This window comes from Struthio camelus, chromosome 7 (genome assembly GCF_040807025.1).
Source record: "Struthio camelus isolate bStrCam1 chromosome 7, bStrCam1.hap1, whole genome shotgun sequence".
Lineage (NCBI taxonomy): Eukaryota > Metazoa > Chordata > Aves > Struthioniformes > Struthionidae > Struthio > Struthio camelus.
The window spans coordinates 36,907,129-36,931,220 of NC_090948.1; the positions used below are offsets into that span (position 1 = coordinate 36,907,129).

Below are 24,092 nucleotides of genomic sequence, written 5' to 3' on the forward strand. Positions count from 1 at the left end.
GTGCAGCCAGCCCTGTGCTCAGCCTGCCTGTCACCCGGCTGTCCCCTGCCTGGACCGAGGCTCCGGCCGGGCATCCTTAGCACCAAGGCCGGCCTGGCACGCTTAGCACCTTAAAACAAAAGGCCAAAAAAGAGCGGTTTTCTGGCCAGGTGGATTCGCAGAGGAAAGCGCGGCTGTGCCCCGGCGGCCCGGCCCCCGCGGGCCCGGGCCCTGCGCGGCGCCGCCGCCGGCCGCTTTCTCCGAGCGGGCAGCGTCGGGGCGGCGGCGCTTCCTTCCCGGAGCCCGCTCGGGGAGGCTGCCGCGGTCTGACTGCAGCCGCGGAACAAGAGAGAGAGTGAGTCAAAAAAACCCACCCGGCTCCCCGGGTAGCGTTAGCTCGGCCCTCGGCTCCCAGGGAAATCCCCCGGCGCCCGAGAGCGATTATTCGTACGCCGCGGCCCGGCGACTCTGGTTTTCCGCTACAAGGCAGCGAAAGGAGCCGGGCTGCCCCGGAGGCGGGACGGGCGCCCGGAGCCCCGCGCCGCTCGGGTCCCGGGCCGGCCCGGCACCTGCGGGGGCGCCCCCACCCCCGGGCCGGGCCGAGAACCCGACGGAAATAAAGGTGTCAATTTAGCATAATTAAGAGATTTATTTGTCTTCTTTTATAAACGTTGTAAGCACCGAACCTATCGTCAAAAAGTTTATTTACAGAGTGGCCAGAAAGAAACCCTCTCTCCTCGGAGCTCCCGTTAGTGGTTGTGCATTATTCGTGTTATCCGCTGCGCTCCGCATCCCAGCGGAGAGCGGGCGCCGGTTCCAGCGAGATTATTTACATCCCGTCCGAAATCCTACTACAAATGTAACACTTTTAAGTCACCAACAAGAAAAAAAAAAACAAAACCCAAACCAGTGCGTACAAAAATATAGTCTCTAAAAAAAAAATCCCAATATTAATAGGCAGAAATGTACAGCCATACTAAAACCAGGGAGGGAAAACTTTCCGGTCTCGGTGTCGCCGCTGTCGTCGGAGCGGATCGGTAAGGCACCCCCCACATGCAGACAGGGGCCCGGGCTCTACACCACACAAGGCACCAAGGACACCTCACCACGACGGCACTGCATGCATCCATCCTCCCGCCGCAGCCCCTATGTACACCCGCCGGCCCGGCCCGGCCCGGCCCGGCGCCCGGCCCGGGGGCAGCCCCGCGGCGCCTGCGGGTGCTCCGCGCTCCGCGCCCCGCTCCGCGGCAGCGCCTCAGCGCTCGGTCCTGCGCGCCCCGCGCCGTCAGGGCGTCCGCGTCCGCGCCGCGCACGGGGCCAGGCCGGCGGCGGCGGCGCCGCCGCTGCCTCCGCCGCCCGCGGGCTGCGGGCAGCCGGCGGCGGCGGCGGCGGCGGCGGCGGCTCCTTTGCGCTCCTTCTGGCGCAGGTGGATCTTGGTGTGCCGCTTCCTCTCGTCGGAGCGGGCGAACTTCCTGCCGCAGAAGTCGCAGGCGAAGGGCTTCTCGCCGGTGTGCGTGCGGATGTGGGTGGTGAGGTGGTCGCTGCGGCTGAAGTTGCGCATGCAGATGCGGCACTGGAAGGGCTTGTGGCCCGTGTGGATGCGGATGTGCCGGGTGAGCTCGTCGGAGCGGGAGAAGCGGCGGTCGCAGCCCTCGGCCGGGCAGGGGTAGGGCCGCTCGTGCACCGGCGTCTTGCTGGGCCGGTTGGGGTACTTGCGCGGCCGCAGGATGGGCCGCAGCGGCAGGTGGTGCGGGCTGTAGGCGCCGGCGGGCAGCCGGGCGCCCTCGCCGCCGCCGCCGCCGCCGCCGCCGCCGGGGGCATTGCCGGTAGCGGCGCCCGCCGGCGGCGCCCCCATGGTGAAGTTGCGGATGGTGGAGAGCGGCGTGAGCGGCGGCGGGACGCGCAGCGAGTCGAGGGGGCAGGGGAAGGGCTTGCGGTCGGGGCCGGCGTGCAGCTCCCGCTGGCACTGGGGCGGCGGGAAGAAGCCGCCGTACTCGGGGATCATGGTGAAGAGCCCGCCGTCGGCCGCCGCCGCCTTCGGGGAGGGGTAGGAGGGCGGCGGCGGGAAGGGCAGCGCCCCGCCGGTGGCGGCGGGCAGGAAGGCCGAGGAGGGGTCCTGCGGGTACAGGTCGCCGCAGCCCGAGTAGGGCGGCGGCGGCGGCGAGTAGAGGTGCTCCAGGTCGGCCGGCTGGCCCTGCGCCATGGTGCAGCCCAGGGGCCCGGCCAGCGGGTTGGGGGAGGCGGCGGAGGCGGCGGTGGCCGAGGAGGCGGAGGAGGCGGACGAGGCGGCGGAGGAGGCGGAGGAGGAGGAGGGCGTGCTGACCCCCTGCAGGATCCCCGCGCTCACGATGTTGATGATGCCCTCGGGGTAGCAGCCGGCGCCGGGGTACTGCGGGTCGATGGAGAATTTGCCCATGTAGGTGAAGGTCTGGTTGCGGGAGGCCGGGGCGCTGGGCGCGAAGCTGGCGCCGTAGGGCAGGTCCAGGGCTCTCTTGTCGCCCATGTCCACGTTGATCATGCCATCTGGGGGGGGGCAAGGCGCCGGTCAGCGCGGCGCGCCCCGGCCCCGGCCGGCCGCCGCGGTGCGGGGCGCAGGGCACGCACATGTTGCGCCTCAGCTGCACAAGGCTCCGCGCTGGCCGCAACTTTTCCCCGGCGCCGGGCGCGGAGGCAGCGTCCCCGCGAGGGGCGCCGGGTGTCCCGGCCGCGGGGGCTCACGGCGCCCCGGCTGCCTCCCTCCCTCCCTCCCTCCGCCCGCCCGCCCGCCGCCCCGGGGCCCGCGGCCCCCGCCGCCCGCCGCGGGCGGGACGGCCCCGCACCTGCGCGGCCGCGCGGGCTACGCTTACCTCCTGCCACACCGCTCATCTGGTCAAACGGTCCTCCCAAATCGGCATTGGGGAAGATTGTAACCGAAGTTGGCAGTGTGGTAGAGATGTCATCCACGGGGTAAATGTTTTCAGAGAGCTGATGCACAAAACCACTGAGAGTCACTGGAATTTTGTCTACGGTCTTGGCAGTCATCATTTGGTCAACGGGCAACCTTGAGAACAACTCTCTCTGCTTGTAGTGTGCACACTGTGTGGGGACGGGGCGCTTTCCTTCCTTCCACTATTAATTAAAAAAAAAAAAGAAAAAGAAAAAGCATATAACGTAAAGGCGGCTAGCCGTGCCTCTGCCCTTGGTGTTGCCCCGTAAAAGCCCAGGAGTTGCTGTAGTGTTGTTGTAACAGTCAGTGTCCCTTGAAGAGCTGTTAATCAATTGCAGCTCTCGCTGGAGGAAAAGTGTTGCAGTAAGTATTTATGGAGGCATCGTGAATGCCCGGGACGTCACTGCCCATATAAGGACTGAGGAACGGGGCCCGGCGGTCACGTGGGCGCCCGCATGCGGGACTCGCCGCGCCCGGCCCGGCCCGGCCCGGCTCGGCCCGGCCCCGCGCCCGGCGCCCGGCGGCGGCGGCGGCGACCCGGGGCGGGGGCGGGGGCGGCGGCGACCCCCGCGGCGCCCGCCGAGCGGCCGGGGGCAGGGCCGGCAGCGGCCGGCGCCCGCCGCCGAGGGGGTATTCCGGTGGCGGAGCCGTTGTCCTAAAAAGGCGAGGATCCGGCCACGCCTCGCCTTCCCTTTTTAGGGCTCGTTCCGGAAAATTAAACCTCGGAAAGAAAAGGAGGGCCGCCGAGACGGCCCAGTCAAACCCCGACTCACTTTCTTAGCAGCCTTTAACCGCAAGCGGCGGCGAATCAGAAAATAGCTACATTCACGGAATCCGACTTCTCCTTTTTTTTTTCTTTTTTTTTTTCTTTTCTGAATTACTGGTGGAAAGAGATACAGATAAGAGTGAATGTCTTGCTGCTTTTTTGGAAAGTGTCTGATCTATATATACAGCCGCGAAAACGGAACCACCTTCTCCTTGTTGTTATTGTAGCGACTGCCGGCCGGGCTGGCGCGGCGGGGCCGGGCCGGGGGCGGCGGGGGCGGCGGGCGCCGCGGTGCTGTTCGCCCGCCGCCCCCGCGGGGAAGCAGCCCCCCCCCGCCGGCCGTGGCGGCGAGGCGCAGCCTTACATAAGACCCCGGGGGGTTGTTTCTCGCGGCGTGGCAGCAACAACGCCCCAAACCTCCCGCCGCGGCAGCGCCGCCCCGTCCATGCGGGCGCCGGCGGGGGCAGCCGGCGCCGTCGCGGGGCGTGCGGGGCTCCGCGGCCCGCAAAGGGCGGGCCGGCCCCCGCCGGGCCCGGGGGGCTGCCACCTCCCGCCGCGGCGGCGGGGGGGGGGGGGATGCAAACGCGAAATAAACCGCGGCTCAAGCGCCACGCCGTGGAAAAGGCCTCAAATGCAGGGCGGCGGCGGCGGCGGGGCGCACCTGCCTCCCGCGCCCCGGCCCGGCCCCGCGCGGCCGCTCGTCCTCGGTGGGGGGGGGGGGTCACAGGCACTTCCCGGAGACTGCTTGCAAGAGGGGCTGGGGCCTGACTTCGCCCGTCCCGCGGACAGGCGTGGGTGACCCCCGCGGGGCTTCTGGCGAGCAGGAAAGAGCCGCGGGCAGCCCAGCGGCAGCCGTCGGATGCCGAGCCGCCGCGAGGCCCGGGCCCGGCCCCGGCCGTCTGCCTGCGCGCCGCAGAGGGGCCGCCCGCCCGCCCGCCCGCCCGGCCCGGCGCAGCCTGGCGCTGTCCCGCGTCCCTCGCTCCTACCTGCGGCTCCTCCCTGCCTGCTCCCGCGCTTGCCCCCTCCTTTCTGCCTTCTGCTCCCCGCTGCCTGTGTTTCCCAGGACCTCCGTATCCTCTCGCCTTTCTTCCCCAGCGCTGAACACGTCCTTCTCTCTCTCCCACTGCTGTCCTCGCCACCTCACCCACCTCCTCTCCACTCCTTTCCCCACTTAGCAGCCGGGCTGCCCCGCGTGCAGCCTCCCCCAGCAGCTCGCAGGCCACCGCTCACCCACCCACCCCGCAGGCTCACACCCTGCTCCCTCCCCTCACTCTCTCCTGAAACAGCCTTCTGGGATTTCACAGCCTTGTCCTCCCTGGCCGGCCCTCTGGCTTCCACTGCCGTGTCCCGCTTCGTCAGCTTCCTGAGGCCACAGCCTTCAGCCCCATCCGCAGTACCATTTCCATTCCTCCTCCTTCCTTTTTTATTACACACTACCTCTTTCTATATGATCTCTCCCGTAATAAGGGGATCAAACCAAAGAGTGCTTAAATTCTAGCTTTTTTCGAAGTACTAAAAATAACCTCCCTTGTGCCTCCACTCCCAGGAGAAGCCAATCTTTCATATACTTTCATACACTGTTCCCAAGCTCGGAGCTTGCAGCCCCTACATCTTCTTGCTGATGAGGGTGTCAGATGTAATTATTTTTGAAAGCTGTATCCCATGCTATGCTCTTGTCACTAATCTCATTACTTCAGAATATTTCATCTCATGACTGTTTATTTATGCTTTTAGGAAAGCAATTCTCACATACCAGCATGCAAAGGCCATTTTTGGTGGTTTGCAGGGAAAAAAAAATTACCAACCAAGCAGCAGCAAGACACGGTAAGATATGCGAGGTGCTACAGAAGCATACTCCCATTCCAAAGCAATAGCCAGAGAATATACAGGAACGCTAACAAATCTTAACCTTTCCTTTTTAACTGCAGTTATTAGTATTTACAAGTTTCAGTACATTGCAGCATGCATCACAGAAGCATGGCACGCTCAGGCGTCCCTACCGAGTGTGCGCTTACCTCTGCCTCCGGTCCCAAACGCTGTCAGGGCGTCTGTCTCCCAGGCCCACCTTCATCCACTTAACACTCTACACTTTCTCAGCTGAGAAAGGCACTCTCAATCGCTCGGTTTTTGTTTCGCTACCTTCGGTGACGATTCAGTTTCACTAGTTAGTTCTCCAGTCATCGCGGAACCTAGGCTAGACAGGAACATGACTTAAAAAGTAAAAGTTTTAGTCAAAAGTTTTTTGTCATACTTTCTAAGGAGGGAATCTAGGCATAAAGTGAAGTATTTTCCTTTATGGATGATCTGGTAGGTGTACACAGCCGTTAGTAAATAGATAATACTTAGCGGCCTTTTATGTATACTAAGATTTTGTTACCAGCACTTTCTTGTACTTAATGTACAGCCAGTACAGTTTGGCATATGAAAGTTAGTTGAAAGAAAGCTCATGTTCAATTTTAGTACGATTCTAGATATTTTTGTTTAAAAAAAAATCTCAATTTAAAAGTTAAATGGTGACAGTTATTACACAGAGAGAGACAGATTCTGGGAAATTTGACTGAAAAGTAGGAGCAATTGCTTTGTACCTTTTCCATTACAGGTGAACTATAACTGGTCTGATCACTACAACGAAAGAACAAAATATTGCAATCTGTTGTGTGGTGAGGCAAGTTAGTTTACGTGAATTTGAGAAACAGGCAACTCCAAGTGCAGGACCCCTCTTACTACAAAATGTCATGGATATGTCAGGCACAGATTAGGGACACTCTACAATACCTTTCTTTATTATCTGAAAATACCATATGACCACTGATAACGCCAATCCATAATGTATACAGGCGAAAGAAAAACTACGGTTTCAAATCCATTCTTAACCTCTCTATTTCTCAATTCTACCATTGAATGAACTTGGCAAATTTAATATTCTACTATGGAGGATATGGTTCTATGACAGACTGACATGAATAAAAGGTAACATATCTCCTGGCTAACTTAACCTAAAGAATACTACTGTTAGTTGACTTTGTTGGCTAATTTCAAAAGTCTTCTTAAGGATGGGGTAGAGCGTGTCTGATTTCCAGCCCTTACATGGACAACCAAGTCACTCATCTTTTCTCAATGGGAGCTTTTGTCAGAAGGGCTAGGATCTGGTCCAGGGAAAGACGGAAACGTAGTTAACGCTTGGTCTTCAGGAAGATGCTGACAGATGAAACTCAAATGTTGCTGGTCCCTTTTCAGATATTCTTGCTATAGTGCTTTGCATGTGTTTTGTGCCTTTGATCCCCGTTTGGCTGATTATATTAGACACCGAGGGCTAGACTGTCCAACACACACTGACGTCAATGAGTCCTATGCACAAAAAATACTACTGATTCCTGTGGTTCCTATAAACCACGGGGCTCCATATGATAGACAGACTGTTGGTGCAAACTACCAAAGCCCCGCTCATACTAAGAGAAGAGCTGCCCTTCAGTGGCCTAGTATGCATGGAGCAGTCTGGCTTCTCCCCTGGACTCTGCTGCTCCTTAAAAGCAAAAATGCCTGATTTGTAATCCCTCTGAAGCCGTTCGAGGTATTTTCACTGACTGATTTTAGATCAGCAGTGAAACAGCAATGAATACTACTTGTGTGTCAGGTACCTTGCCACTACTGGCTTCTCAAAATGACCGAAAATGTTACCATTACGTGGAGTGGTCCTGCTTTCTCCCCTTACTTATGTGACAGATCTAACTGGATGCAGCACTGACTGAGGAAGGTGCAGACCTGAAGGGCTGAACTTCTCTTTTATTCCCAATGTATTTGAAACCAACCCCCTTAGATTGATTTTACTTGCTCTTTTAGACAGGTGCTAACTGATGTTATACTGGGTATATTTTCCTGCAGTCGTTCACTACCACAGCTACCTGAGACAGGAGCCTGTAGAAATAAAATTGTTCTTGCCTCCCTACCTGTCTTTGAGAGTGGCTGAAGAAGAAAAGGCAGCTTATCATCTTCAGGAACTGGCAGCACCATTTAACCAGCTTAACATCACGCATTTGAGTCATCCCTCCAGGGGGTTACTATGCTTTTGTAGCAAAACTAGACCGACCTCGTGCGCTAACGGCAGAGATGCTCGCAGGCCTGCTTGGGAAATGCACTCTGCCTCTTCCCAGTATGTGCCCTGCTGCTTTCAGGGACTTTAGACTGGCCTCAGCTCACCAGGTGCCCTCTGGGGCAAGGGGACCCAGCTGGGAGGGAGTTCTTGTTTCTGGATAGGAGGTGAGTGGCCCTGTCTTCAGATGACAGCAAGGGAAGTCTGTCAGAAGCCTGGGCTGATTCAGTTTGTTTATTTTTTAAAACGTTTTATGTAAAAGAGGAGTTCTTGTTTCTGAAGCTGGATTTCAGAGTTTCATGAATTTACCCCTTTCCACTGAGGGTAGACATGTCTTTACAGGAAGAAATACTTGTTTACTAACACCTTTTGCTTTGCCAGGGGTGTCTATGGATTCCCTGGCTGCAGTTAAAAGTCACTTCCCTTAAAAAGCTAACTTGCCTTTCCCCCTCACAGTTCTGGTATAGGCTTTCAACCCTTAATGGCCACCACTGAAACCTAGCGCCCATCCAGGTAAACCTGATGTAAACATGAACCTAAAGAAAAAAAGCTGTCTGACTCTTCACATGCTAAGGGAAGTGAGATGGTTAAAGAGTAAAGGAGAAGGCATCCCAGTCTGCCCTTAATTACTGTACCTTAAAAACACACTCTGTGGTTTTCAGCCAAGGCTGTATGTTGTCTTAGGATGAATGCCTGTAAATTTGAAATAAGTAAATGACTTTATTGTGAGGATTTGGCTCAGGAGAGCCTCAGCAGCATCCTGAAGGGTTATTTAAATGTCAATAACCTTTTCTAATTCAGGCTATAGAAATTAAACAAACCGGTGTGGAACCAGCAAGTTACTAGTTTAAATTTGTGCAGCTGTAAACAAATACCTGTAACAGAGAAAACTTCCAGTCAAATAAAAGCAATAACAAACTCATTTGCCTTAAATCTATTTTTTACAGACAACTCATTCGCATTGTTAATTGCACAGAACATTTCCTGGAGATTCCAGTACATGGTTTCTACCATATGTATTAAATTTATACTCTGCTTACCCTTTGCTCATGTAAGACGACAAAAATTATCCTTCTGCTAAGTCGGCAGGACAGCAGGGAGTGGGGGTGGGTAGGTGGGGGTGGGGGTGGGCACCACTGCCCTCTCCTGGAAGAAGACGTTTTGCCATAGCACAGTCTCTGATGGTGAGGATGAGAGGACACAGGGTGAGGAGCAGATCTGAGTGGAGTGCTCCTTGAGTTTTGCTGCATAACAACATCCATAACGCTTTAGACCAGAGACGCATTACGTATAGAGAGACCAACATATAGCCCTAGTGGGCCAAAGACCCCAGCCATGGGAACAGGGCTGCCTGATCGCCGTGATCCCACAGGCTGTGATTTCCCTATCCTCAAGGGCCTCAGGGCAGAAAGCAAATACCCAGAGAGCTGAGGGGAGGCAGGACACTGGGAGCAAGACATGGAGATGGCAGTGCCTGCGCAAGGGTCCTGCTCCTGCTCCTTCCCGCGGCAGGGCTGGGAGAGCAGGGCAGCCACCCTCAGCACCTTGCCTGCTCCCTCCTGCCTGCAGCATTTCACGCTGCCCAGGAGCCCTGCACCAACGCGGCCTCCTGGCCAGCCAGGCCACCCCCTCCTAGCCCAGCAGGTACCCTGGGGTGGCTTGCAAACTGCACACAGCTCAGAGACCAAAGCCACCCTTCCACTTCCCTTAGTAGTGTCTAAGCTGACTGGTTAAAATACCAGCTCTGCATGATTTTTACCAGCTGTAAAAAAAATACTGCTTCCCATAACGGGAAAAATAGCTTTAGATACACATATCATCCATATGACAAGATTCTCAAAATAATGACGACTTTGTTCCTGAATAGCGATAGTCTGATTGCTCAGCTCTGCCTTCCAGTCCTTTCTTCTGAAACTAGTTTCACTTACCCTGTGTTTCCTGCTCTACTGTCTTCTGTGCTTTGTGTAAATACCTTTTTGTTTGGCAGCTGCACTTGAGCCTTTGGTCCAGAGTGAGACTAGTCAGGAACATCCTTTAATGATGTAAGTGGCCTTTTTCCTTGAAGGACTGAAATAAAAGAAGTATAACAAGTGTCAATTCAGTTCTCCTGTTGGTCTCATTGCCTAGTGTCCGAGTACTTAGAAAGCTTGTCCGAAGGGTTTCGGGACCTATGTATAGGCTCAACTGATAGGAAACAAGGCCATTAGAACTGGGTAAGACTTTTTATCCTCAGCTGAAGAGCACGGTCACATATCGCATCTCTTTCCAGCAGATCAGGATAGAAAGCAGAATTCTGGCACCTCTTTCCAACCAGTTTTCTAAGAAGAGAAGCAGAAGAGCTCCAGGTGGTGTTTCTCAGAAACTTCCACCCTCCAGGAAAGCCGGGGTCATTCGCAGCATTTTTGGATTTTCAAGGACTCATTTGTGTTTGCCCTGCCTACGTGCCATTTTCTCAGAACCTATTTCTATTTATGTCTCATTTCTCTATGCTTTGGTCTTAAACCAGTCTGCCTTGAGCCTTGAAAAACCTCAGCTCTTTGCTCTGTCTAAGTCAGTCTGAGGGCGGTTCCGACTTTTCCTTAGTTTTTATCATCATTTATTTTCTGCTCCCAAGGGCACGCCTAGAAGCTCGAGTCTCAATAGAAGACCATCCTGACTGTGAAATCCCAAAGAGAAGGGTGCTCAGTTTCAGTGCCAGAAATTTTACGTCCTCTAAACCTGAGAAAAAACTTCTTCACTGTGAGGGTGACAGAGCATTGGAACAGGTTGCCCAGAGAGGTAGTGGAGTCTCCTTCGCTGGAGATATTCAAAACCCGTCTGGATGTGATCCTGGGCAATATGCTCTAGAGGTCCCCGCTTGAGCAGGGAGGTTGGAGTAGATGGTCTCCAGAGGTCCCTTCCAACCTAAACGATTCTGTGATTCTGTGATTCTGTGAAGCTGCCAACAAAGTTTACCGAAGCAGAAAATTTTTAAAAATCCTACAAGAGACTAAGATGTCTTGCTTTAAAATGGCTAGGGCCAGATCTTTATGTGGTGTAAATTAGCGTATGTTTCCTGATGCTCTAATCCTTAATATTTAATTGAGTGCAGGTCAAGACTGGACATGGTTTTATTTAAGGTTTGGTTACTTTTTCCAAGGCTAACATTCAAACTGGTCCCGATGGTGGGTATGGTCCTCCTTCTGTATTTGGGCTGCTCTCACCACTTCTTTTGCAAGAGCTTATTTCTATCTTTATTTTCTCTGCTGCTATTTATTGTCCTTATTCTTTCACCTCCCCTCCCATTCACATTTCTGTCTTTACTCTCTGTTGTCCAACCTTTTTAGCTCTCTTTCCTCTCTTCCCCCTCCTGTCGCTCCTCTTCCTTGGTAGTTCCTTTTCCTTCCCCCTTATCTCAGCAATTGCTGCCAAACAGCTATATTTGGAATAGAGTGGGAACAAGCTATTCTTGTGACTTTTCTTTGAAATAACTGAGAGGAGCAGATGATTTTCTTTGAACGAAAAGAGGATGCATCGAGGAGACAGCAGGCTGGTGAAGTCAAAATGTCACTGTTAGGGAATACCTGCCCAACAGGTTTGTCTTTCCCCACTCTCAGGGTAAATTCATTAGCTGTTGTTTTTTGTTTGCTCTGCTTTAATTTTAAATCTTCCTTTTGTGTAAAATTCCTCTCTACAGATTAATAACCTCTGCCTCTGAGACCCTGATAAGGGCAAGATAATCACCACAATGTCTGGGCACTCGCACATCAAGCGAATAAGTACTACCTAAAATCTCAGATGACAGGATTAGCTGAAACAGGCTATATACTTGTTTAGCACTTGAACTCAATGCTGTTGTCTCTCCTGGTGTAGTCACAGCATACTCTTACAAAGTGCCACTTGTATGGGCTAACACAGAAATACTCTGGGAGGTACAATTTTCTATCTAGCAAAATGATTTCTCCATGTCACCTCATACTGTCTCCTTCTCATCACCACTTGTTCCTCGTCACCATCACCATTTAAAACTGTTGTGAGCAACATACTAACAAAGCCATCTAGAACCAGAGCTACGTGAACAGCGCAACTCAGAACGTAGTCTCCCCTACCCCCAGTGTTTCTCTGTTTATATGATTAACTCCCACATTGGCAAACCAAACAAGAAATGAGGCCAAATGAAAAATTCAGCATCATGGTTTAGCATTTTGTGCCTGTGCCAGCAAAAGAGCAGAGTCTATTTGTCCGCTCTCATGTAAAGCAGCTTCTATGAGAACCATACTTTTGTCCACGAAATCACGCGTAAAACTTCTTAATACAGAGAAAGATACATGAAATTACATGTAGAAAGACGCAGGGACAAGATCTTTAGTTACAATGCCAAAGAAAAATTTGAAGAGGGAAGACTGCTAAAGCTAGAAGAAAATGATTCTGCCATTCATCGGTGACTGCCTGGGATTTTATAAACTGGCTAACGCAAGTGGTCATGCTACCATGGGGCTTCCAAAGCTGTCTCTGCAACAGCTATTGACACACTAGGTTTGCCAACAGACAACACACCAATACCAATGCTTTAGGAAGGCAAAGTTGGCAGAGAATGGTAATGTATTTCTATTAGACTCACTATTAGAAGAAACAGATCAGACCCTTTTCCAGATCCACACTACTACTATCACCGCATTGCAAATCTCAAATGTGCCACCGCAAATGGAGGCTAAGCAAGGTGAAGAAGGAAGAATCCAGGCCAAGAAGTGACACTGACTTCCAGCACTGACACTAACACCCAACAAAGACTGTCAAACGTCTCTTTGGGCTCCTGTCCCTTCAAATTGACCACAGGGGAATTCGGTGTAGGCTGCAGACACAAAAACGTGCTAATGTTTCATACTGAATTTAATGCAAGTGCAACAGCTAAGCCTATTTCATCAGTAACAGATGAGTTTTGGCAATTCTGTGCTCCCATAGAAAACAAATACATTTTATTTATGTGTTCACAACCCCTGGTTGACACACACAAATCAACTTTGACATATTCAGAGTATTCTGCTAAATCCACTGTGAACCCAGAGAAGTTTTAGCCCTCCCCTGTTAGCCCTTGTCTCCTGCCCCATCCTCACCATGCTGGCAACTTGCAGCTTTCCGCTCAGACTCCCTGACCCCACACGCTAAGTACAGCTGAATAACACAGTTGCAAAAAGTGTGTGAAAAATAGTCTTCATCTTTAATGCTCCCAAGCTACCACATGGGGCCCAAGGAGACCCAGGGTAGCCTGCTAAAGAGGGAGCTAGCCCAGAGTGGTATAGACACAAATAAATCTGCACCCCCTGGTCCAGGGACCAGAGACTGCTTCCTGAGCTGTTAGCAGTGCAGATGTGCCTTCACTTTTTATTACAGGGCAGACACGGAAGTGACCAAGGCTTGACAGCACCTAAGCCATAACTAAGCCCCTCTGAGATTTGCAAAGTAAGCTTTCTCCAACCTCCTTGGCCTGGACTAGCTGATAAGATGACAATTTTCTGAGCTTTTCTACCACCGCTCAGAATGGCAGGAATTTTTCTACCCAGTAGTAGTTAGAGCTCTCACCCAAGGTGTGTGAAATGCTGGAATCAGCCCCCTTTTCTGCCTGAAGAGATCTGAGTCCATTTCTTCCACCTCCTAGGATGGTGCCCAAAACCACATTCCAGAGTCACTGTGGGGATGCCTGGGTCCTCCTGCTGCAGATTTTGAGCTTTATATTAAGTGAGCCAGCAGGACTGGCTCCACAGCAAAGGTCAGGGTACTTGCCTGCAGTGGAGTGGAGGTCCAAAAGGAGCATTCAGCTGGTGTCCCAGTTTCAGCACTACAGCTTCAAGCAGAGTCGTGAGGAGCTGACAGGCCGTGCATTTGAAGGAGGCCTAATGAGAAAAGTGTCGCGTTACTAGAATTACTCTACAGTCACACGCACAGCCTGCAGAGACTTTCAGGCCTCCACAAAGGGATAATCAGGCCTCCAAGAAGGGACAATCACTGTTGGCCTAACCCACAAAAGACCTGGGAAGAAAAGGTGTGAAGAAAGAACAGCAGTGAACAGATGATGGTTTTCATTTTTATCTACAGGAAACATCAAGGAAGAGTAAGTATGCACCTTGTGATATACAAAGGACCTTCTTTAAAGCTAGTCTGAATAATCATTGTATAATAACATCTCTTGTGTGATTCTGAACAATCAAGCAGGGCTTATTTTGGAGCATCAGTCAAAACATCAGGTCTGCAGCATGCCCAGGGAGATTGACCAGTGCCATCACTGACCTTTCAGGCTTTCTGATCAGCACACCTATTGTAACACAATTTAAACTTGACCTGTTTAAAAACACACACAGTGTCAGAGAAGGAATGAAATGTTGCTTCCTTTTCTCCCCCCCAACCTCATTACAGGATAAGGAAAAATAATGTATGACGAATAATACTTCACCATCTAAAGAGTTTCTCTGGTTTCTAAATCTAGTAAAGAGTCATTGTATATTTTGACAGAAAAATGAATCAAAATAATAAAGTGAATACAAAATTATATTGCTGTCAATAATTTAATTTACACAAAATAGCACTGTGACATGGTAATTGTTATATATGATGCAGCATTCAGTATAATATTTGGAGAAGGCATTATAGAAAGTCAACATTTAACTACTAAAATCAACTTACATAATCAAAGCTGTCAGGGAATCTTTACAGTTTTATATTAATTTGAATGTAATTTACTATAGAGGTGTCATTCTTAGAGGTGCTTACAATAGTTAATGATCTCTACATTTCCATTATAAAATCCTATTTTCAAAGGTTTATAACTTGGTCTTAAGAACTCTCAGCCCTCCAGCATATTTTCCTTTTCCTTACAAAAACTATGTTAGATGTTTTAAACTCTTCTCTCAGTGCAGAAAGTGTGGTTCCTTTCAAAACGCATTTTGAGGATTCGCTAATTTGCTGCTTACTCCCAGGGACCTCAGTTAAAAAAAACAAAAACAAAAAAGCCCCTAAAAGTTCTTCATAGTAACAGAAGACAGCATTTGCCGTTATGTTCTTTGCTTCCATTTTCCTTAACACTTTATCCCTCAGACCCTTTTTCTTACTAAAGTGCCTAAGCATCTTCCAATACTCTATCCTTCCTACAGCCAAACCTCCTTCCTTCTTTCCTCTCCACATTGCTGCCATTAAGCATTCTTACAGGTCCTTCCCACCGTCTCAGACTTTGACTCGTGGCTCTGCTCTTTGCCTTCTCACAGAAGTCCACACTTACCTTGGCAATGGCAACTTTCCTCGCAGGCACTGGCTAATGGGCTCTCTCAGCTGCACATTTCCTCAGCCTCTCCCCTTTTCAGTCTGCAGCCCTAGTTCACTTTTCCAGCTCAATGAAAATCCAACAATTAGTTTTGCTCTAACACATTTCTCTCCCTGATCTTACAGACTTGATCTATACCTGGCATTACCCATCAACATGCTCACCTAGGTCTGTTCTGCTGGTTGTTTTGTGATTTACAGCTTACCAGCCATGTGAACCATACGGCCCTGAAGCCTTAAATCCCCACTCCTGCTCAATGCTTTATCTGATCTACACATACCCTGGCCATCTCTGTGATGAACGCTCATAAACCTCTGTTTTTCTCCTAGCTTGTCCTCTTCTGTCCAAACAAAAGCTTGAGCTTGTCTCCAATGTCTTCTCACCGATATCAAAAATGGTATCAAAAGTCACTGAGTCCAAACTTAAAGCTATATGAATATAGCCAAGCTCCCGCATGATTTCCAAACAGAGCAGGCCACATGGGCGCACAGAAAGCTGCAAGACACGATCTACCAGCTGCTCTGTGGTATGTTTTAACCAGGAGAAGCAGGGGCCAATGAACCACATCTTCAGAGGGATCATCCATCCCCCCTTGCTCAGGGAGGCAAGGCCTCGCAGCTCCATTAAGGCTGGGTGTCCCTTCCATGTGCACTGGTGATATCTGAGTGTCAGGAGGGAGTAGCAGGGGTCTCCTAGCTCCTGCTGAATGGAGCTAAGTCCCCTCAGCCCACTTTTCCTCCTCCTTACTTCAAGCAATTGCTGTGACTTGTTAGGAATCACTAGATACAACGGAAAGAAAGGGATCTGTGTGTCATTCACGCTGCTGTTGCCAGCTCCAGTAAACAACTGAGATGAATGAGAAAGTCCCAGGGAATCTTACGTTTCAGCTTACATGTCTTAAAGCACAGGTTATGCTTTCAATGAGTCAACAGCAAAATTGACTACCATAATTTCCTCCTTTGCCAGCTCACCAGCCTTCTCTGCTGACTTCTTCCCAAAGTAGTTTTTATCTTTCATGTCTGTAAGCTACACATCCCTGGTGCAAATCCCTCTAAGCTCTTCCATTCAAATCCATGCCATTTAAGTCTTGCTGATTCTGTCTCAAAGACCTTTCCTGCCTCACCACACTGCTGAATCTTCTGTCTATGCTCCCATCACCTGTGTTTCACCTACTACAACATGCTCTTCCCTAGCCTGGAGAATTAAGTATTGCCTGACATTGCTTTGCCTGTGTCTCCCTCCTGTTGGCACCCTCCATTACCCCCTCTTCTCCATAACATCTACTGCTTTTCACATGCACAGTTTTCCCAGATGCTCTCCCCGCTCTCGCTCGTTCCTTCATGTGACAAAATTACCCACTGCCTCTGCTTGGCCACTGATGCCAAGCTTCATCATATTCTTATATAGTTTCAAACAAGTGTTTCAACCTGCCTCTCGTGGTGGGTAAATATCTGCAAGGTAAGTGTATCATCTTCTGAAAACTCCTTGCTGGAAAACCTGCATAAAAGAAAGCAGTCATCTCTGGGGCTGTAGGTATGCTGAGACCACTGCTCTTCATACTGACTAACGTTGCCTCATTGTGCCCTTGCCCTTTGCTGTCAGCCTGCCTGTACGCCCTTCATCTAGTAACGTGGGTGGCTCTCTCTCGAGCAGGGACCACCTACTCACTGTCCATTTGTACAGCCTCCAGCAGAGTTGGGTCTTGGGACTGTGACTCAGTTCTGATTCCTGGCCACCGGTGCATTACCAGTGCAGGTGTTCTCTGAGGCTCTGGATTTCAAAATTGGTCTGAACATGGGAGAGAGAGGGGAGGCAAGGGGTTGGCAGCATCTAGTTGCTTCAGTGCTTTCTGCCCCGGAGGTAGGACACTGCAAACCAATTGCACACAAACACTTTGTATTACCAGGGCCCATGCTGTTACGGGTCATTTCCAAGACCTGAATTTGAAAGGCAAATTGTCAACACAAAGGTATTATCTGTAATAAAAGTAAAGCCAATTATTACCTTGTCTGCTTTTGTAGACCTCCTGCTCCGGTTCAGAGGCCTCGTTTTCCCCAAACCTGTTCAGATGCACTTTCTTCATTCATGTCTGCCTGCAGTCATTTTGGATCCCTTACGTCCTAGCTTTCTCTAACCTGAGGGCTATTAAACCAGACATGTTTGAGCCAACGTGCATAACTGTATCCAAAAGCTAAACTATCATTACCATTTAATAATTTAGATTTACATAAAATTACCTTTGTCACTTCAGTGTGGCGTCCCTTTATTTCCATTGCTGGACGAAGAGCTTTATAAAGCGTTTGTGATGCTCTGTTCTGGCCAGTCTGTCTTTTTATGGCCCCATCCTTTGTTCAGGGCCAGCATTTAGCCAAAACGCTTTCCTGTAGCATCACTGCCAATTTTTCTTGTTTGACAGAATGAATGCATCGCTTTCTAATAATTCAATTACGTCATGAATAAGATGGGAATCTCCTTTCCCTTATGCATACCGAGAACAGATCTGTACTTCTGGACAAAAAATCTGCTGCTTACATATCACATTACTGGAACTGGAAAGAAAAACTATTTCACAGGCACGATGTTCTGATGATGGACTTCATTCAGGAAGAACGTGATAGTATTTAGACAGGACAGAACTGGTGACTGACTCAGCAGTATCAAGGCTGTGAGATGGCTTGCCTCTGTAAGTGGGGCAGGTAACAATGAGAAAGATAACACTAAGAATGCTTGTTTCATCTTCTGGATTGATAATTCAGTGGTGCAGAAGAACTCTAGTAGACATCTCTTTTTTTTCCCCTCTCTACCACGTGGATTTTGAACTGGACAAAAGTGGAATTAAGGTCTGATTAAATTATACTCTGCATAAACATTCAACACACTTCAGATTTTTATTTTATTTTTGGAAAAAAAAATTAAAAGACTGACTGTAGAGAGGACTGCAGGATGAAAGTTTCAGGTTGCTATTTCATGATTCTGTGTGGTGAGAAAGCAGAACTAGAAGATGAAACTTTAAAATGTCGGACTAGTCAGGGACTGCATAAACCTTTTCTCCTGCAGAATGAATGGGACATGACAGGCAGGGCACCTTAGAAGATGCTCTTGTAGACTGGAAGATGGACAATCCTTGCATTTGCACTGTCCCTTACAGAAAAAAAACACCAGACTGGTTTATCTCCATTCAATACTTTTACTCCTTGAATCTCAATGAAGAGGCTTTCCTCTGATGTAGGTAGTGCTGCCTGCTCTCCCGAGGTTGACGCCCACTTCATTCAAGTATTCCTAGTGCAGCAGGGATGTTAGTGGCTACTGGCTTGCAGCCAACATCCCACACATTTCCTCCGCAGCAAAAATGCCTTAATTCTGACCCACTGCCTTTCAAGTAGATACTGAAAAAAATCAGTTACAAAGAGCTTTGCTTTTATCTGTATTTCTCCTTCAGAAAGATCTGAAACAAACATCAGACATTGTCCTTTTCTTTTCTTTTTCAAGGTCCATGGCCAGCAGGGTGAGGTTTGGTACTGCTGCTGGTGCTAGAGCACAAAGAGAAGCTGCAGGCGTTCAGAGGCTGGTACTTACAGATTTGGGTAAAGGGAGTTTGCGTGCACCGTAACTTCCGAGTGGGTGGACCAGTATTGTCTGCCATCACGCCAGCAGCTATATCCAACACCTCTCTTCTTCCGCAGCTCTTCTGCACATCATTCATTTTGAATTAGTTCAACTGTCACCTACCGTAAGAGATTGTGTTTTCCAGGCAGGACACTGAAAAAAGATCAGAAGCGATAGTAACTCTTGGCTCCCAGCTGAAGTTTTCCATCTTCAGCACAGTTACAAAGAACACTGCTGATGTTACCTGATAACTACAGGGCAGTGTGTTCCAATCCCAGCATGTGAATGGACAAGAAGTAAGAGTACATGCTTAGGAACTGCATGGGGTATATTACAGGCATGGCTCTACCACCACTAATGACTTCGAGTTGTGACAAATTATGCAACACAGCTGCATTCCTACACCCACAAAAGCCAAGCACATATATGCTATTAAGACCAGTGCATCAAAAAAGAAAAAAAAAAGGACAGTGTGGAACAAAACTGTCCGTTTCCTAACTCCATTGCACAGAGCCCTAAGGGAAAGCAGCACAGATAAATGGGTTTTATATTCGTTAATCTAGCAGAGCAGATGTGAGGAGATGTAGAGGGGTTGTTCACGGGAAACATGGAGCCTAGCACTAGAATTTGGTATACTAGGAACACCGGAATCAGAAGCCAGGGAGAAGAAAAGGGCTGGCAAACCATTCAGATGATTTCCAATAGTGTATGCTGCTGTCAGGACAGAAAGATAAATCACTCTCCAAAATAACAATTTCTGTAGCCAGAAAGATTCAACAAAATAGGTTAAGAAAATAAATATAAATCAAAAAAGTATAGGGAAAGAAACCCCCAAAGACAATGACAGCTTGGAAGTACATGGAAAAAAATCACCAGCAAGTGCAAGAGGGATGGCACAAATGTTGTGATACAGGTAGAACAATAATCCACTTTGTTTAGAAAAGTGATACCTTAAGAATAAAAAAGTCTGGATGACGACAAATAAGAACGATGATTAAAAGTGGAAGAAAGGAATTAATTAAAGAAACCATTACACTGACCTTGGATAAATGAAGTTTCAAAGATAGCACATTTGCAAACCTGAGAAGCAGTATGGCTAGAATTTTGGAGACAATTTTAAAAATTTCAGTTCTTGACAGCAGGGATAAAGGTGGGATTTTAATGGCACTGTTCAAGGTGACTATGATCTTGAAAAAATTACATGAAAACCAATGTTACACGTACTGAATTTAAGGAGAATTACAAAATGTACAGATGAACTTGAGGAATAAAGACTAAAATAATAAAAAGAATATAGGTTAAAATATAAGCTGCAGCAAAGTGAGAGCAAGAATGATTTCAGAATAAGAGGATGGCTAAATTGGATAAAACAGAGGAAAAGGCTGGGACCCATCAATGCAATGACACTTGCATTACATCTCACTTCCAAGTGCAGAGTCCAATTTGGGAGAAGGCAAGAAGCAGAATATTCTCTTTACGGAGAAAAAAGGCTTCTTTCTTTTGCAAGTTCCTGTGTCAGTAGCCATTTTATGGGGCTGTCAATCATGACAAATCAACTGAAAAGCCAGATCATTTTCTAAAGCATCTACCTTCCTTAGAGAAAGATTTTAAAGTTGACTGTGTACAATCCAGCTGCTGCTTTTAATCTTTCACTGACAACAGTACTTGTTTTATTACTTTGACAGTCATTTTTTTGCCCATGAATAGTACCATAGTCCTTGTAAGACAGGAAAAGTCTTTTGATCTACAATTTCATAAGGTTTAGCAATGGACAAAGGATTTTTCTGGTATATTTGATCACACACTTGCTGAAGTTTAGGCTTAGCGCCAATAAAAAAGCACTGAGCTACTCTTTTGGAGAAACAGAAAAATTTCTTCTTTGATGAGTAATGACTGCCAGAAAAAAAAAAATTAATTATAATAATACTACCTATAAATAGAAAATTAAGGGCAAAATTATTCCTGAAATAACTTTGATACATTGCCAAAATCACTTTTAACTTTGACAACGTTTTAATATAGTATAACCTACAGAGTAGAAAATATGGGTGCAAGATACACATTGTATACAGGCACAAAAAAGAAAGGTATTTCAAGTTGACTGTAATAACCAAGAGAATCTGTGAAAAGGTTCAGGCAGACACCGAACAGTTTTCAAAAATAATGGGTTGTTCCATTTGCTTTACAAATAGGAATTGTATGTTCTGCGCTCTCTCAGATATCTTATAAACTGTAAAATAAAATATATTTCCGAAGAAGAATATAAAGCCATTCATCAACTGTTTCTAGTTACAAAAAATGAAAATGATCACATCTGTAATTTTTATTAATATAAGTGGCAATTGCTTAAGCCTTTACACTTATTGACATACATGTGCATCCCATTTTCTTGTACTATTCACATTGGAACCCATTCTTTTTTCCTCCTTATGTATAAAGAATTAAAACAGAAACCCTTTGTGATATTTAAGTGTAAGGAAAACTTTCCTAGAGGTGCCCATCAATTTTGCAGTTTGTCAGTTAAGTACATATCTGCCTACAGGGAGTATTTAGATACGTTGCTGAACTGAAGTATAATTTCTTAGAGTCCTCCTTCATAAAATAAAAGTGCAGCAGAGGGTATCTATATTTAAAACTCATAATCTCTACATAATCTTTTAGTATCTGAACTGATGAAGCCTAATTTGAATTTCCTTTGAAAACTGTGTCTTACATGCTCATTAGCATTGCCATTTTACATAAACATATACATTTTTAAAAAACGTGCATAAAGAGGAAAAAGATAATTCTCTCTGTGGCTGGGTACAGTCAGAAATCAGTCTTCTTGATACTTAAATGAGATTGGTCAGAACGAGAGTAAAGGAGGATTAAAGGAGGACTACAAGTTCCTCCCCTGCCCTATCCATTGTTCTCACATCTATAATATTTCTAACACTCAAATAAATCTATTTCAGAAGATAAATATTTTTGATTTCATATCTTTTGCCAAATATCTTCTGTTTATAATCTCCTGAGAGTTCCACAAAATTCCGCAAAGTCAAAATTTCTGGCAAAATACTAGCCTGACCCCTACAGTCTAACATTCACGACACACATATTTTGCCCCAGTGTTTTCAGATAAACCACCTTCATTTTCATTACATTCTTTTAACAAAATATTGGGATGTTTCTGTGCAATTAAAAAAAAAAAAGGCAAAGAAGCCCTCCACAACCCGTCAAAACTGACTCCAGTATCACTGACCTAGAGAAAACAGAGCTCTCAGGGCAAGCATAGAGCTTCACCTCTGTTTCCCCAGTTCTCCAGCTCTCTAAATGAAAGAATTTTTAAAGGCCCATCCCTGTCCTAGACACCTAGAGTTATATTTTCAGCTCCACTCTTTTGGGATAATGCACATCTCTGAGCTCCACGTATGCAAGATTTTTATTTCCGCTCTTTCTTCCAGATTAGGAATACTTGGGAGGAAATAATTTGGCCTCCTTTGTTTGCTAATTGTGTTCAGAAGTTCCTACTGAATATTCCAGACCGCCTGGGTTTAGGATCTGCCCGGTATTTGCCAGTTCAGCCCTGTTAACTGAATTATTCCCTGTCATTATTGACTGCTGGAATTTCCCTTTGAGATCTCAGTCCACAGAGACGAAGAAGGAAAGCTGCACTTGCAGAAAACACAGCCCTGTGTTTCTGCATCCCTCCTGCCAGCATCCTGCATAGCACTTAAGGCAACACTTTCTGCAACAAACGTGAATGAAAATTTGAAAACCTAAGTAGCGCTGTGCTCTGATAACCCACCCAAACTGCAGTTCACACAGGCATCCTCTTCTCTGAGCATTGTAAATAGCTAAAGAGAGGTCTGGCTCCAAACCCTGCAGAACCCAGGAGCAACTGCCTCATGTAAAGCAAGATATAGCTGTCAACGTTCTCAGCGCTGCGACGCCTGGGGAGCTCCTGCTAACCCAAACTGCAGCCAGTTGCCACTGCTCAGCTGAGCAGCAGATCATTGTGTCTGTCCAAGGCCGCAGCTCAGCAAGGCCTGCAGGAACTCAGCAGGAACAGGAGTCAGGCAGATGCTGAATCCTCTCGCCTGGTACAAGCTGCAGGGTGCTGAGTGCCCCCAGTACCATTCTGCTGTCTACAATGATGTTTATTTAATAGATGATTTACGTGTGCAAAAGCATCAACTTCTCAACAAATTATTCAACAGAAGGCTAACTCCATGCTTTCATTGATTCACAACACTGACTTTCAGGATATTTCATCTAATAAATCTGAAGTAGGTATGAATAAACAAATATGGCATTATCCTAAGCTTGTTAATTATGTACTATGTTACACAGTGTTAAAAGTACACAAAACACCAGCAACTTGTGAAAATGAGCCTGTGAAAGAGTACTGTCTGCATGATCAGAGACCTCATTTCACTTTTAGCTTCGCCTGTATTGAATGTTTTGGCTAAAAAGGTATTATTAATTTGCAAGTTGTGATTGACTGACTTAGCCTATGATATCTGCAGTTCTACACACTGGGCCTAAGAACAATCAGATTAAAGCCTGCCTGATCCAATGTTGTCTCTTACAATAGGCAGTCACAGATGATTTTCTACAGAGAAGCATAAGAAACTGCACATGTTCAGGGCCATCCTTCCCTCTGTATAATCTCTGACCATCCAACAATCTGCAGCTCATGGACTTCTTGAATTGGAAGCTGCACCCAGATCATATTCAGTAGCTACCAACAGACCTCTGTTCTCCTGGGAGAAAGATCCATTGGTCACACTAGCTGAGTGTTTTCTCATGCACCTCTCATGCTTCAAATGCTTTGAGTGCATACAGATATTGTATGATAGGCTATGTTGCTAAAATAGTCATTTACTTCAAGCTGTAGCGTTTCAGCTGTAAGATAGAGCTAGTCCTCTGTCCTTCTGTGGGGAACAAAAGAAATGATAAAGAGCTTTCCACCTTGGGGAAAAAAGAGAGAAAGAAAAAAAGAAAGCTTCCTTCTCAACAGGGAATAAAGGGGCTGATCTCTTGGCACCAACAGACCGATTCAGATCATCTCCTACAGGAAACCTCTTCTGGCTTAGAGTCTCAGTTAAAGGTTTTCTGTGGAGCTGAGCAAATCATAAACATAAGGCCTCATTACTGTCTAGCAGGCACAGCTTTTCCAGGCACATAACAGTGACTGTGAAATCATTTACTTCCTAGGCACCCAGAGTTTCAGCCATCAGCTGAAAAGGATAGAGAGGTCAAGAGATTTGGCACTAAGCTGTGCCCATGAGGGCCTCCCCGTAAAACTTCTTCCAGGCACTCACAGGACAGAGTCTGCTCTTTCATTCAGACTCAACACCGTTGCAACTGCTCACCTTCCTCCTTCACATGACCGTGACTGCTGCAGTAATCACATTCCCCTGCCTCCCTCTGAGAAGGAAGGGTGCTCATT

At 48.0% G+C, this 24,092-nt stretch overlaps 1 protein-coding gene across 2 annotated transcripts; it reads right to left on the reverse strand.

Annotated features, from left to right (window-relative positions):
- Nucleotides 1-1,264: 1,264 nt before the first annotated feature.
- EGR2 (early growth response 2) lies at nucleotides 1,265-8,417 on the reverse strand. 2 transcript variants are annotated; one of them, XM_068950821.1, is made up of 4 exons: nucleotides 4,943-5,648; nucleotides 3,679-3,785; nucleotides 2,826-3,087; nucleotides 1,265-2,502 (listed from the first exon to the last, which is right to left on the reverse strand). In XM_068950821.1, exons 3-4 carry the CDS (start codon nucleotides 3,001-3,003, stop codon nucleotides 1,265-1,267), a joined length of 1,416 nt encoding a protein of 471 aa, XP_068806922.1. In that variant the 5' UTR covers nucleotides 3,004-3,087; nucleotides 3,679-3,785; nucleotides 4,943-5,648. The 2 variants fall into 2 exon arrangements, with proteins under 2 accessions (XP_068806922.1, XP_068806921.1); XM_068950820.1 differs by lacking the exons at nucleotides 3,679-3,785; nucleotides 4,943-5,648 and adding an exon at nucleotides 5,687-8,417.
- Nucleotides 8,418-24,092: the final 15,675 nt, after the last annotated feature.